Here is a 13,908-nt window from a genome sequence, read left to right as displayed (position 1 = left end):
GCTCGAGTCTCTTTGCATGGTGTCTTTTGTTTCAGGCAGGTCACATAATGATCTTGGTCACATAATACCAGAGGTGGATAGAGTAGCCAAAAATTGTATTCAAGTAAGAGTATTGTTACTTTAGAATAATATTACTCAAGTAAAAGTAAAAAGTAGTCGGCCAATTAATTACTTGCGTAAGAGTAAAAAGTACTAAGTGAAAAAACTACTCAATTACTGAGTAACTGCTGAGTAACCTCTTTGTTTATTGATCAGGATGTCAAATAATACACCTGCACAAATGCACAAAAATATAAAACAGCAATGAAAAAATCCAGAGCCAGAGAATATCTCTTAAACACTAAACAACAAGAGGAAAAAGGCAGTCTGCACATAAGTTTATATCAACCATGTAAACTGTGTGTGTGTGTGTAGTTCTGTGTATTTCCATGTTCATGTTACCAAACTATAACAACAAGAACAAGGCAGTCTGCACATATACCATAACACTGTGTGTGTGTGTGTGTGTGTGTGTGTGTGTGTGTGTGTGTGTGTGTGTGTGTGTGTGTGTGTGTGTGTGTGTGTGTGTGTGTGTGTGTTCACGCCATGAAGTGACTAACAGCAGCTGGCTCTCAAGTTTTGCATTGTAAAGCTCTGACCTTTTAGCTGTGAACAAGAGGCCTGCATGACTGAAAAGTCTCTCTCAGGTGGCAGATGCTGAGAGGGTCGTGTTGATTTTCAGCGATAGTCTCTTAATTTCAGGAAAAGAATGCAACAGATCCATACCTCCAGTCAATGAACAAGAAAGGTACCTCTCCAATTCTCCTGTTTTTGATTTTCCTGCACTCAGGGATGCAAAGAACTCATCTTTGTCAGAGTGATTGCTATTAGCTTGGGCATCATCATCCAAGTCTATGTCACTGCCCAGGTGGCTTCTGATGTAGTCAAGGCCTGTGGCAAGATAAATTGTTTTCAAAAGAGTTAGGTCTGCACATTTTTTTTACTTTTCTTGTCTGCCAAGCTGCTGTTTTTTAATATTAAAATCCTCAGTGTTTGTAACTTTTGCTTGTCATAATTTTTCAGTTTTTGTTATCAAAATAAGGTTACAGCCCTCACAATCTCAACAAAAAATGTGGTTAAATCACTACTTGTCTGACAATGTCAATTAAAAATGTATGTTCTTATCTTCATAGAGGCAGAATTTATGGCAGAGCTGTTGTACAATACTACTGATTTAAACTTGAATTGATACATAAGTACATTTACCAGCTTTTAAGATGTTCATGTCAGTGGACCAAGATGTCCTGAATTTTGGTAGTAGAATAGCTGCAGCAATCAGCTCCAGTTCTTTCATGATGTCCCCAAAGCATTTCTGGATTGCCTCCTGCAGGGCATCAACGAGAGGGCCACAAACTTTGCACACTGACACCAACTTTTTCAGCTTGTCTTGCAACTGGTGAAGTGTTGGCAGCAGGAAGCCCATATGCACCGATGATTGTCCTTGGAGGATGTTAAGGGTCATGGCAACAGGCTTCATTACAGCAGCATACTCAGTCAAAAATGCCATTTCAGCCATATTGAGCCTATAAAAGATGAAAATTAGCTTTTAGCAACTTCTGATACATATGTTTATTGTTCATTGTGTGTTCAATGAGCAATAACAAACTAACAAGCTTGTCAAGTGTTGCCTGTGATACTTGCCTTGACTGGTGAAAACATGGCGGACATAAGCATGGCGGAAAATTTGAAAGTGGTGGCGCTTGCTACATCCATGGCTGCCACTACGGCGACTCCACTTACCTCCCCACACAGGTGCGACGGCTGTCTCCAAAAATCCCAGTCCATTGCACAACTCGAGCGCCGTATCTCCGATCTTTACTGGATCTGGAATGAAGAAAAGCTCCTGGATTCATTGATCACTCTGGGCGCTGGTCTGCCGGTCAACTCCGAGATGGACTCTACCATCCCGGTCGCGGATGCTAACCATCTGGCCGCCTCTGTCTTTCAGCCTTTCCTTGGCCTTGGGGATAATTCAACTTCAACCAGGTTGGCTGCCTCGGTCCCACCATGTCTCCAGTCTGATGACTGCTGGCTATTGCTGGGTGCAAAGCCCAAGCGTATGTCTGCTGCTACTCTGTATTTTACCCCAAATCCAAGGCACAGAGCGCGTAGTTCCACCCTGCAGCGAGAGCCTTGGACCACGGTACCAGGCAGAAAGGCAGACGGGACCAGCCTGCAACCCCTCGGTGAACTCCAGCTGTCCAACTGGTACGATGTCCTGAGCTTGGAGGATTTCCCCCCACTGACCAGGGAGCCGGAGTCGGAGCCAGAGGTTGTTCCTGAGCGGGCCGCTGCTTCCATCGTGGCGGCTTCGGCCGGCGCTCCCTTCACCGAGGCTCAAGCTGGTGTCTCCTCTTCTGCTCCAGTAGAACCCATCCCTACAGCCTCAAATCACTCAGAGCCGGGTCGGAATGCACCCCGCTCTGCTGGCTCGTCGGCGTGGCGAAGGCTGCTCAGGGAAGCGGTGCGCCAGCACTCACAGGCGATCTCTTGCCGTGCTGCTCCCGAGCAGCAGCAACCAGAGGGAACCCGGTCCCAGTCCAATGGGGACAAGGTAACACCAGCACCCCCTCGTCCTCTTTTCCCTCCAACCACCTTAATTGTGGGTGACTCCATAATTAGACATGTCCACTTTTTCAATGCTGTCACTCGCTGCTTCACACAACTTTAATCTATTTTGGAATCGCTATTCCTCATACAGGCCAGATGGTGTACACCCAAACAAACTGGGCAGCACTATGCTAACTGCTAATTTGCAACACGCGGTGCAATCTGCCACACGCGCTGCACGTGACTGATGCCTGTTTACATCACACACCCCCTTCCAGACCTCTTCCTCTCCACCTTCTGTGGCAGCTCCTAGTCCTGCCTCACTCAACACTGCCCCCCATGGACCCACTATCCCCCACTGCGACCATATCCCCACTGTTCACTACCCCATCCCAGTAAAAATAAGTTCACGCCATTCCCATCCACATAGGCCCACCTCTGCTCGTCCGCGGCCCCGGGTGGCTTTACGGAGCTGCTTGGTGCCACGGACCTGTGGAGGCGGCGAGGTGCGCACGTTCGGCAGGGACATTCATTTGGCCATGCTGAACATGCGCTCTCTTTCAAACAAGACTTTTATCATAAATGATCTGATTTTAGATAATAAGCTTGATATTTTATTGCTCACAGAAACATGGCTTGGTTCTGAGGCAGGAGTTTCCCTCACTGAGGCCTGTCCACCTGATTTTAACTTTTTATTTTCTACCAGGGGAGGTAGGGGAGCTGGGACTGCATCTTTTATTCTAAAATATCTTAACTCTCACGAAGTTTCCTTTAAAAGTTACACATCCTTTGAACACCATGCATTTGTTTTTAGCAGTCCCCCTATCCTCTGTATTACGGTCTATAGGCCACCCTGCTATTCCAAAGCTTTTATCAGTGAGTTCTCAGAGTTACTTTCAATCGTGCACTCAACTTATAACAGGATTTTAATAACTGGTGATTTTAATTTACACATTGATAATGGATCGGACGCAACGTCCAGAGAATTTTTAAACATTTTAAACTGCATGGATTTTAACCAGCACGTTACACAGCCAACTCACAACAGAGGACACACCCTGGACCTGGTCATAAGCTACGGGCTGTCCACTGGTGTGTCCTCTGTTGTTGACCTGGCTGTGTCTGACCACTATTGTGTGTTTTTTAACATCACCAGCTTTAGCCATCAGGAGGCCCCAGTGAGAACAGTGAGGAAATGCTGTCTTACTTCTGAAGTGGCTGCTAATTTTGAGATTTTACAGAGCATTCCTGCTGAAGTTTTACCCGCACCTTGTGATTTTATTGTTGATGATTTTAATAACAAGTTAAAGACATCACTAGATGCAGTGGCTCCACTTTTAACTAAAACAATAAGAACAAAGAAAACACAACCGTGGAGAGATGACAACATCAAAAAACTGAAAAGGAAATGCAGGAGTGCAGAAAGAAGGTGGAGAAAAACCAAATTAACAGTTCACTATGAAATATACCGGGATCAACTCAAAACCTACAATAACTCAGTCAAACTGGCAAGAAGGGCTCATTTCTCAAAACTCATGGCAGACAATAAAAACAATCCAAGGTTTCTTTTCTCCACCTTCGCTCTTTTAACCAGCACTGATATTAATAAATCCTCCATGATACCAACTGAGATCCTCTGTGAGGAGTTTGCAGACCACTTCAGAAGTAAGATTGATAATATCAGATCCAGTCTTTTATCCCATCAGAATGCTGTTCTTAATACACCTGGATCACTGCTTTTACCCAAGGAAACACTGGAGAGTTTTAACCTGGTTGATGCAAGGGCCCTTGGTCGAGTTTTCTCCCAAGTAAACCCAACAACCTGCCTCTTAGACCCAATTCCCACATCACTTTTAAAGACATTTTATGAATTCTTTGAGGAAGAGATTTTAAACATAGTCAATTGCTCTCTTCAGACGGGTGTCTTCCCCACTGCCTATAAAACGGCAGTGGTGAAGCCCTTTCTGAAGAAGAGCAATCTAGACTACAACATTTTTAACAACTACAGACCTGTATCCAACTTACCATTTTTAAGTGAAATTTTAGAAAAAGCTGTTTTTAACCAAATAAATTATTTTTTAATGAGAAACAATATTTTTGAGAAATTTCAATCTGGTTTTAGGATGAACCACAGTACTGAGACAGCACTTTTGAAGATTTTAAATGACACCAGGTGCAATTTAGATAACCAAAAACTGACAGTATTGGTCTTACTGGATCTTAGCGCTGCCTTTGATACAGTAGACCATCACATTCTGTTAAACAGACTGAGGCACCTGGTTGGCCTCTCTGGTACTGTTTTTAACTGGTTCCTATCTCACAGATCGATCTTTCTTTGTAAGTATGGATACATGTTCCTCCAGAACACATGAAATTAAATGTGGGGTCCCCCAAGAGTCAATTTTAGGCCCACTCCTTTTTAATCTTTACATACTTCCCCTGGGGGATGTCATCAGGAGACACGGCATCAGTTTCCACAGTTACGCTGATGATACGCAGCTGTACATCGCCGTGTCTCCTGATGACACAAGGCCACTTGATGCCCTTCTTAACTGCATTTTAGATATAAAGTCATTGATGGCAGATAATTTCCTCCAGCTCAACCAGGATAAAACAGAGGTTGGTAACACTTTACAATAACCATCATTTATAAATGCTAAAGAGACCATTTATAAATGATTAACAGATAGTTTATTAATATTTAATAATTTTCATAAGCTGCATATAAACCATTTATAAATAGTACATAGATGATTTATTAATGTAAGTTAATAGTTTCTTTACCATTAACAAACAATTAAATTATAATCAGTAATGTTTATTAATTATTAATGGACTATTTATTAACAGTTTATAGTTGCACTCGTAACATTTTTAACACTATATTAAGCTTTTGTTAATGATTTATATACCTTTAAGAAATTGGTTGTAAAACGTCTATAAAAATTAAATATGTAGAAGACCACTTATTTGTAGCACTTGTAAATGGTTAATATTTTGTTTATAAACCATCTATAAACATTACTTTGATGGTTATCGTAAAGTTGCAACAGATGTTAGTTATACTTTGTAAATGGTTAATAAGTTGTTTGTAAACCATCAAGTAACATTTATTCGACTCCATTAAAACTTTTATTGGTGATCTCTTAGAGAGCTCATTTGTTCACCAATACAGAATTGGGTAACACTTTATAATAACTATCCCTTATAACTAGTTAATAGATCATTTGTAAACTGTTAATTAATGAGTTATTAATGACTTGTTAAGCGTTTGTTAATAGTTTGTTATGGACCTTATAAACTAGTAATAGATCATGAACAATCTATTAGTGAATTACTTACTAATGACTTGCTAAGTATCAGTTAATAGTTTATATATGTTATTGGGACGTTATTCTAAAGTTGCAACTATTCCTCATTTATTAACTGTTAGTAAATGAGGAATAGTTGCAACTTTAGAATAACATCCCAATAACATACATAAGCTAATAACTAATACTTAACTAATATATTAACAGATCAGTTGTTCATTGTTCAGTTTGTTAACCATTTGCTAATACCAAACTTTGTAGAACAGCAAATGGGTGGAACAACTTCAAGGTACAGAAATTTGATGTGATATTTAAAATATCAAATTTTTGTACCTCAACCCTGTTCCACCCATAGGCTTTTCTGTGTACTGTATTTTACCAAAGACACACCACAGATGAAATGTTGAACATTGTGTTTAATGTATAGAAACACGCATACTGAGCCATCACATGGCAGAACAGCAGTATACAACAGTATACAAACCCATGAGGTTTGGGCACTTTTTGTGCAGGACATGAAAACAAAATAAATCAAAATCAAGCCATTGGCATTATTGATATGAACATGTCTTAGCACAACTTGGACCCTCTATACTTAGTGAACCAGACCCGAGCTACAACCGAACTGCTCTAGGGCACCATCCTACAGTGACACAACACCTAAGCTTTCTTAGACAGAGGAATCAGTTTCCCCTTTTTCTTTTGATGTTCAACATCCCTCAAAAGGTTTGGACCATTAATCAACACTTCCAGACATTATTTGGCAAAGTCCTGCAGTCGTTGCTGTGGTGTATGAGCAACCAGCAACTCCTTGTATTTCTTTGGGGCTACAACAGCCAGCTCACAGATCGGGGCATTGGCGACAACAGTGTTTCGGTCGACACCGACCTTTCGATATGCCACACTCAGCTTTATTCCATTCCTACGTCTTAAGGACTTTTCTGTATCTCTTGATGACCTCCTCAGGATAACGTGCTGAAACAGATAAAAATTTAGTTAAGTATAACAAACATACAAGTAGTGAATCGACACAGGGAACCACACACATAGATGCAAAGTGGTTGCAAAAAGTAATGAAGATTACGTGGGCACAGAGCAACTGAGAGAGAGCAGGAGAGAGAGAGAGAGAGAGAGAGAGACAGACAGACAGACAGACAGACATTGCGATGTCTACATGCCTGACACACATGAGGGGAGCAGCCTTATTTCTTGTTTTATTAATGTTTGTTTTTATTTATTGTCTGTATTGCTGTTATTTGCTTTGGCAACACTGTATTTTAACGGTCATGCTAATAAAGCGTTTTGAATTGAATTGAGAGATAGAGACAGACAGACAGACAGACAGACAGACAGTCAGACAGACAGACAGACGTTGTGATGTCTACATGCCTGACACACATGAGGGCAGCCTTATTGCCTTCCTCTCTTTACACTTACCTCTCTGCTTGCCATGTTGCCTTTTTTTCTTCTCTTTTTTCTTCCTCTTGTCCTTTTTCTTGTGACTCTGGTGGTGGTGCTTCTTTTTCTTCTTGCGTCTTTTCTTCGATTTCTTGTCTGAATCGGAAGAATCAGTTGATGAGGATGAGGAGCTGGATGAAGAGGATGAAGTGGAGCTGGATAAAGAGGATGAATATGGGGTAAGGTTAGTAATTAGTTAAAACACAGTTTTTTTTTCAGCCGAATCAATGTTATGTTCGACTCGATACATAATGCCTGTGATCTCATGACGTAGTTTTGACAGTTATTTCACGCTTGTCAGATTCGTATTCATTCTGAAGAAAGCGTACATCCGTAAACTGCAATCCGTATTTGTAATTTAGTAAAGTTGTAACTTTATGAATTGTATTCTCACAGAGAAAATATACAGTATGTAATCTATGCATGATTTGACTGAAACAAGAGTTTACAAAATTTTTAATTATGCACAAATATAGACTAATACGCATACATTTTTAATACATGCATGATTTTTTATGTGTACATGCAGAAAACTTTTTACAGTAACCTTACCCCATTGATGAAGAGGAGTTGGATGGACTGGAGGATGAAGAGAAGAAAGATGCACCAGGAGACGAGTTGGCCAAGGAAGATGTGTCAATTGTCCCACCATCATCTGTATATACAACATAACAGAAACTACAATACCAAATGCATTACTAACTATGATGATACAAGTCAACTCACATACATTCTTATCAACATTTACATTTATTAAGACTTTCAGTTTCACTGATTCATCAAATCGTGATCTCATCAGTTGAACAGATATGTCTGCTGTCAATCAATGCTACAGATATTATCTTCCAGGTATTAACTGTACATGTGTATTGTTTGGGTAATAACACACCCATGCTCTGATGAAGGTCTTGTCACTGTGAAATGTTGGCATTTCTTCCACTCAACTGTATATATATATTTTACAAAACACCCAAGTATCATTGTCAGGTGTGCAGACATGCCTTTCCAAGAAATTGTTAGGCCTACTTACTTTGACCAACTTGTTGGCAGAGGGAGTCTCTCTCTTTTTTGATTTTTTCTGTGAGTGTATGCTGCTTCCTCTTGCCCTCACGGAGCTTAAGCTGCTTCTTCTTAAAATGTAAAAATGCTGATGGAGCTACAGTTGCCTCAGTATCTGGAATGATAGGATAGAGAATTAAAAAAGCTCTAATCATAAAAGCCAGGTGAAGGTAAAATAAAATAATGAGCAGCTGGCTCTAGATATCTGCACTGGATCTCTGAATGAATGAACGTAACTGTATAACTATCATCCATCACCAGTGAATATATGAATGGATATGTACAGACTATCATTATATACATATATACGCACATATACATAGGGCTGGGCGATATGGCCTTTTTGAAATATCTTGATATTTTTAGGTTATGTCATATTCATATTTTGCCTAAGCCTTGAATTAAAGTTTTGATGCATACAATCACACCAGTATGATGATTCTTGTTTTACTATTTTACAGCCAATTCTAGACCAGTCTGGTGAATTCAGAAAATGACATCACTTTAATAGCTTTCAAAACCAAGAAAAGCCAACTATTGTGCCATATAACAATATCGCTTTATTGTTCAGCCCTTTTATATATTTGACAGCTGTAACATTCAATCAACATTGATTAATACTTTGTATGCACCGTGTGTTGCTCTGTGAAAATAACGCAGACACACAAAATTACTCATTGGACACTTCACTAATCTGATTTAATTTACTGTTTAATAAAGCCAATGTGTCTACGGGTCTGAAGCAGACCAGGGTGGCTACTGGATTAGCCTCGGGCTAACCCTCGGCCTAGAAGGACTTTGATGACAAGCAGTCTTGCTTACCGTCACCGTTGTTGACCGTGTATTCATTCTTGGAAATCAATGCTAATGCAACCTGCCCATCAAGAATTTGCTGAGTGAGTGAAGGATGGGCGTGTCTGGCTAGGTTGTCACTGGTTGTCACTCACCGTGTACAGTGGTGATGCGAGGTGACTGACAAGTTGACAACCAGCCAATATGATGGAGGAGGCCGGATGGCTCCTCCTCCAGCCCGTGAATACAATCATGATTGGCTTGTTTCAACCTCGTCACCCCCGTCCTATAATTCGTAATAATCTGGCGGGAGCTAGTCACAGAGACTCGGGAAGCTTGCGTGATGTGTGTGGAAAGAACAGAGGATAAGAAAATAGGTAGGCCCTAATCAAGTCATATTGTAATATCGTAGCGAAATAATGCCTGGTTTAGCCACTGAGCTAAGAGAGCTTATTGAAGGCAGAACTAAATCTAAAAGAAGACACAGAGAAATAATCAAATGGATGCAGAGGAAAATGCTTCTAAGAAGAGGGATGAAATGCCAAAAATGCAAACACAAGATGAAATTCAAGGAATCAGTTTGTGCGGACAACTATGCATGGTAAGTTTTATTTTTATTGCATGAAATTAAATTTATTTAATTGTGAGCTATTAAGAGTACCCAATATATCTTAATTCAGGTTAACATTAATTTCTAGAAATACACGACTATACACTACACTACTGAATACTAATCTACAAGATCACAACATGTCAAAATGTTGTGAGCTTATAGATCTCCCATTTTCAGAAAAAAATACTGAAAAAAAAAAATTCAACACTTTTGAAACATTTTAACACACATTTTATGGGGGTTCCTGACACAAAATATTTTCAGATGGGGTCCATGGCCAAATAGACATTAATCTGGGGGTCCTTGACATGAAAATGTTTGCTCTAGGCACTACCCTGGCCTGTGTCATGCTTATCTTTATTTGTATGTCTTCAGGGTTTGCAAACACCATAACCACAGAGGGAGGAAACTGAAGAGGTCAATTAGACACAAATCTATATTCAGCAAGTCAAAGGTCTCCCTCTTCAATTGGATGCGCTTTGTGTACAGGTACGCTATGGCATAGGTATATGATTTTAGTCTGTCTGTTGTTATGCCCAGTCTAGGGGTGTCTGAGACACAACATGAAAAGGCCCCCATCTCCCCAAGACCCAAGGATCCACATGGACAAATGGATGAGTGAATAAAGAAAGTGTAGATTTTATTTACAAGAACTAAAGGATGTTAAATAATATGCTGAGTCAAACTTCAGGAGGGACTAATGCCAAAATAACAAACAAAACGATCATATCTAAAAAATAAATAAATAACCTAATAAATTATAGAAAAACAAATTCAATTCAATTCAATTCAATTTTATTTGTATAGCGCCAAATCACAACAGAAGTTGTCTCAGGACACTTTCCATATAGAGCTGGTACAGACCAAGCTCTTTTATCTACAAAGAAACCAACAATTCCCCCATGAGCAAACACTTGGCGACAGTGGCGAGGAAAAACTTCCTTTTAACAGGCAGAAACCTAGAGCAGAACCAGACTCTGGGTGGGCCATCTGCCTCGACCGGTTGGGTGAGAGAGGAAGAGCAAGAGAGGGAGAGTGAGACAGACAGACAGAAATGCACTCAGAGAGAGAGAGAGAGACAGAGACAGAGACAGAGACAGAGAGACAGACATGCAGTCATAGTAACAGTGACAGTGGATGTAATAACAGCAGTAGCAGTTGCAGTGGATGTCAGGCAGGGCCAAGGCAGGAGATGCAGCTGAAATCCACAATCCAGATTCAGCCACTGTCCATGGGAACCTGCAAGACGACAAAGCACAGAGACTCCGGGGAAGGAGCTAAGTTAGTAACACGCCGTGGTAGGACATGAAAGCGTGGAGAGGGACAGAAGGACAGAGGAGCTCGGTGTATCTTTGGAGGTCCCCCGACAGTCTAATCCTATAGCAGCATAACTAGGGGCTGGTCCAAGACAAGCCTGAGCCAGCCCTAACTATAAGCTTTATCAAAAAGAAAAGTTTTAAGCCTACTCTTAAATGTAGAGACAGTGTCTGCCTCCCGGACAAAGACTGGAAGATGGTTCCACAGGAGAGGAGCTTGATAGCTAAATGCTCTGACTCCTGTTCTGCTTTTTGAGACTTTAGGAACCATAAGTAGACCTGCATTCTGGGAACGCAGTGTTCGAGTAGGGCAATAAGGTACTATGAGCTCTTTAAGATAAGAAGGTGCCTGGCCATTTATGGCTTTGTAAGTAAGGAGGAGAATTTTAAACTCTATTCTAAACTTTACAGGGAGCCAGTGCAAAGTAGCGAGTATTGGAGAAATATGATCTCGCTTCCTGGTTTTTGTCAGAACACGTGCTGCAGCGTTCTGGAGCAACTGGAGAATATTCAGCAACGAATTTGGGCAGCCTGATAGTAAAGAATTGCAATAATCCAGCCTGGAAGTTACGAATGCATGGACTAGTTTTTCTGCATCATTTTGAGACAAAATATGCCTGATTTTTGCGATATTATGTAGGTGAAAAAAGGCAGTCCTTGAAATTTGTTTTACATGGGAGTGAAAGGACATGTCTTGAAATAACCTAATAAATTATAGAAAAACAAATGACATAACCTCACCTTCCTAACTAAATAAACAGGAGAAAACAATATCAGCCAAACTGGCAGTCCCACCCTACTTCTCAACAAAAGCTACTCCAAACATTAACGAAATAATATGTGGTCTGTTGGGAGATGAGGGAGATGAGGTCCGCTGCCTGCTGCCCACCAACGACCGCCATCTTGGCTCTTTATATATCCGGTGAGACCCTGGCGCGACCAATCAGGAACGAGGACAGGTACGCTCCTCCAATCACCGCTGGGCAATGGCACAGGCTAAGGGAGAACAGGGAGCAAAGAGACAAATCCCAAAACACGACGCTAGTCGTAACACTGTCTATGATGAAAAGTGTTCAATGTTTCAATAGAAATACTGTATAACTATGCTGTCATAAACAATAACTGCAGACTATGTAGTAAAGCTTGTGATTATTATGTTATGGAGCATCTCTAGACTCATGATGATAACAGGTGCTTGGAGTTATTTCACTTTGGTGATTTAATTTGCTAAAAGGTGTTATTTACATCTTGAATTCTTAACAGTTTAATTATGGAAATATGTTTAATTGCTGTTACTTATGGGATGCTGTGTTGGTCAGCATTAGGCCTGGTGGAGCAACATGAGTGTCTGACCCTGCCTCTTGAAGCTCGGTGGCAATTGGCTATCTCAATCTATAGGCTCTGGCAATTAATATTAGAAATAGGATTTTACAAATACCCTATTAGTCCCAAATGTATTGACAGAGCTCTGTAGAAAATACCACAAAACATATTTTCCATCATTATTGCTGTTTTTGTCTACACAGTAGTGGACAATTGTCATATCCTGGGCTGCAGTAGATGCAAACTTTGTGTGTCAAACCAAAAAGATCAAAAGAACTGTGGTATAATTATTTGCCTTGTTCTGTCAGATTTGCACAAGGCCTGCGTCTACGTCAAGTGGACATGATCAATGATGACATCTCTGGAAGCTCAGCAACCCTGTCCAAGATGGCTCAAAAGCTGCGAGATGTGTGCACTACTGCGATGGACAGATATCAGCAAGCAAGAGGCCAGTACATTGGGCAGCAGCAGCAGTTTGTCACTGTTGATGAGAGCCACTTCAGACACAAAAGAAAGGCAAGCAGCAAGCACTATTATCAAGATAGTAATGCACCTTACCATTGAATGACAGATTATTCATTTTGTTTATGGAGGGAATAATTCCTAATATTTTATGTTTTCAACAGTATGGACGGGGACGAATGGCTGGTGGCTGGAAGAGGAAGAAGTGGGTGTTCGGGATGCTAGGTGAGCCGGAGAGGGAGAAAACATGTAAAGCCTGTTCTTCGTTTAGTTGAGAGAAGAAGAAGGAGAGATCTGGTGCCACTTATAGCTCACCATGTTAAAGTGGGGTCTACAATGATAAGTGATGAGTGGCGGGCTTATCGCAATGCTTTACCTCAGCTAGGTTACACCCATTTCACTGTCAATCACAGTGTATCATACAGTATGTCGATGCCCAAACAGGTGCACATACTCAGCACATATATGGAGAACGGTTAAGGAAAATGTGTGGAGACTCAGGGGGAATCGTACAGAGGAGTTACTGGTAGACCATCTCAGAGTTATTGAATGGTATGAGTGGCTTGCCCGTAAGCATCGCAAAGGGCCATTAGGACGGATAATCCATGACATTGCTGTGATGTATGGACATCAAATGTCCCTCTGAAATCCTGTTTATTCAGTGTTTAGCACAAAAAGTGCCCAAACCTCATGGGTTTGTATACTGTTGTATACTGCTGTTCTGCCATGTGATGGCTCAGTATGTGTGTTTCTATACATTAAACACAATGTTCAACATTTCATCTGTGGTGTGTCTTTGGTAAAATACAGTACACAGAAAAGCCTATGGGTGGAACAGGGTTGAGGTACAAAAATTTTATATTTTAAATATCACATTTCTGTACCTTGAAGTTGTTCCACCCATTTGCTGTTCTATAAAGTTTGGTATTAGCAGATGGTTAACAAACTATGAACAACTGATCTGTAAAGTGTGAGTTAATATATT

The 13,908-nt window shown here is 40.7% G+C and overlaps 1 protein-coding gene and 1 long non-coding RNA gene across 2 annotated transcripts; one reads left to right on the top strand and one right to left on the bottom strand.

Annotated features, from left to right (window-relative positions):
- Window positions 1–6,580: 6,580 nt before the first annotated feature.
- LOC139339387 (uncharacterized G-patch domain protein DDB_G0278987-like) lies at window positions 6,581–8,749 on the bottom strand. Its single transcript, XM_070974979.1, has 4 exons — window positions 8,389–8,749; window positions 7,911–8,013; window positions 7,338–7,513; window positions 6,581–6,875 (listed from the first exon to the last, which is right to left on the bottom strand). The coding sequence occupies exons 1-4, from the start codon at window positions 8,570–8,572 to the stop codon at window positions 6,823–6,825; spliced, it is 516 nt and encodes a 171-aa protein (XP_070831080.1). The 5' UTR covers window positions 8,573–8,749; the 3' UTR covers window positions 6,581–6,822.
- Window positions 8,750–9,521: 772 nt separating this feature from the next.
- On the top strand, window positions 9,522–12,971 carry LOC139338365 (uncharacterized). The gene is made up of 3 exons (XR_011602626.1): window positions 9,522–9,586; window positions 10,198–10,311; window positions 12,770–12,971. It is a non-coding gene; the product is annotated as an uncharacterized lncRNA (long non-coding RNA).
- Window positions 12,972–13,908: the final 937 nt, after the last annotated feature.

The sequence above is a fragment of the Chaetodon trifascialis genome, chromosome 11 (genome assembly GCF_039877785.1).
Source record: "Chaetodon trifascialis isolate fChaTrf1 chromosome 11, fChaTrf1.hap1, whole genome shotgun sequence".
Taxonomy (NCBI): Eukaryota; Metazoa; Chordata; class Actinopteri; order Chaetodontiformes; family Chaetodontidae; genus Chaetodon; species Chaetodon trifascialis.
The sequence above is the reverse complement of the archived record's forward strand: the minus strand, read 5'-3'. Positions and strand labels throughout refer to the sequence as shown.

Coding starts and splice junctions, on each gene's coding strand:
- LOC139339387 (XM_070974979.1), bottom strand. CDS start 8,572: ATGATTAGAGCTTTTTTAATTCTCTATCCTATCATTCCAGATACTGAG. Junction 8,014..8,388: donor CTGCCAACAAGTTGGTCAAA/GTAAGTAGGCCT, acceptor TTGTATATACAG/ATGATGGTGGGACAATTGAC. Junction 7,514..7,910: donor AACTCCTCTTCATCAATGGG/GTAAGGTTACTG, acceptor CTCTTTATCCAG/CTCCACTTCATCCTCTTCAT.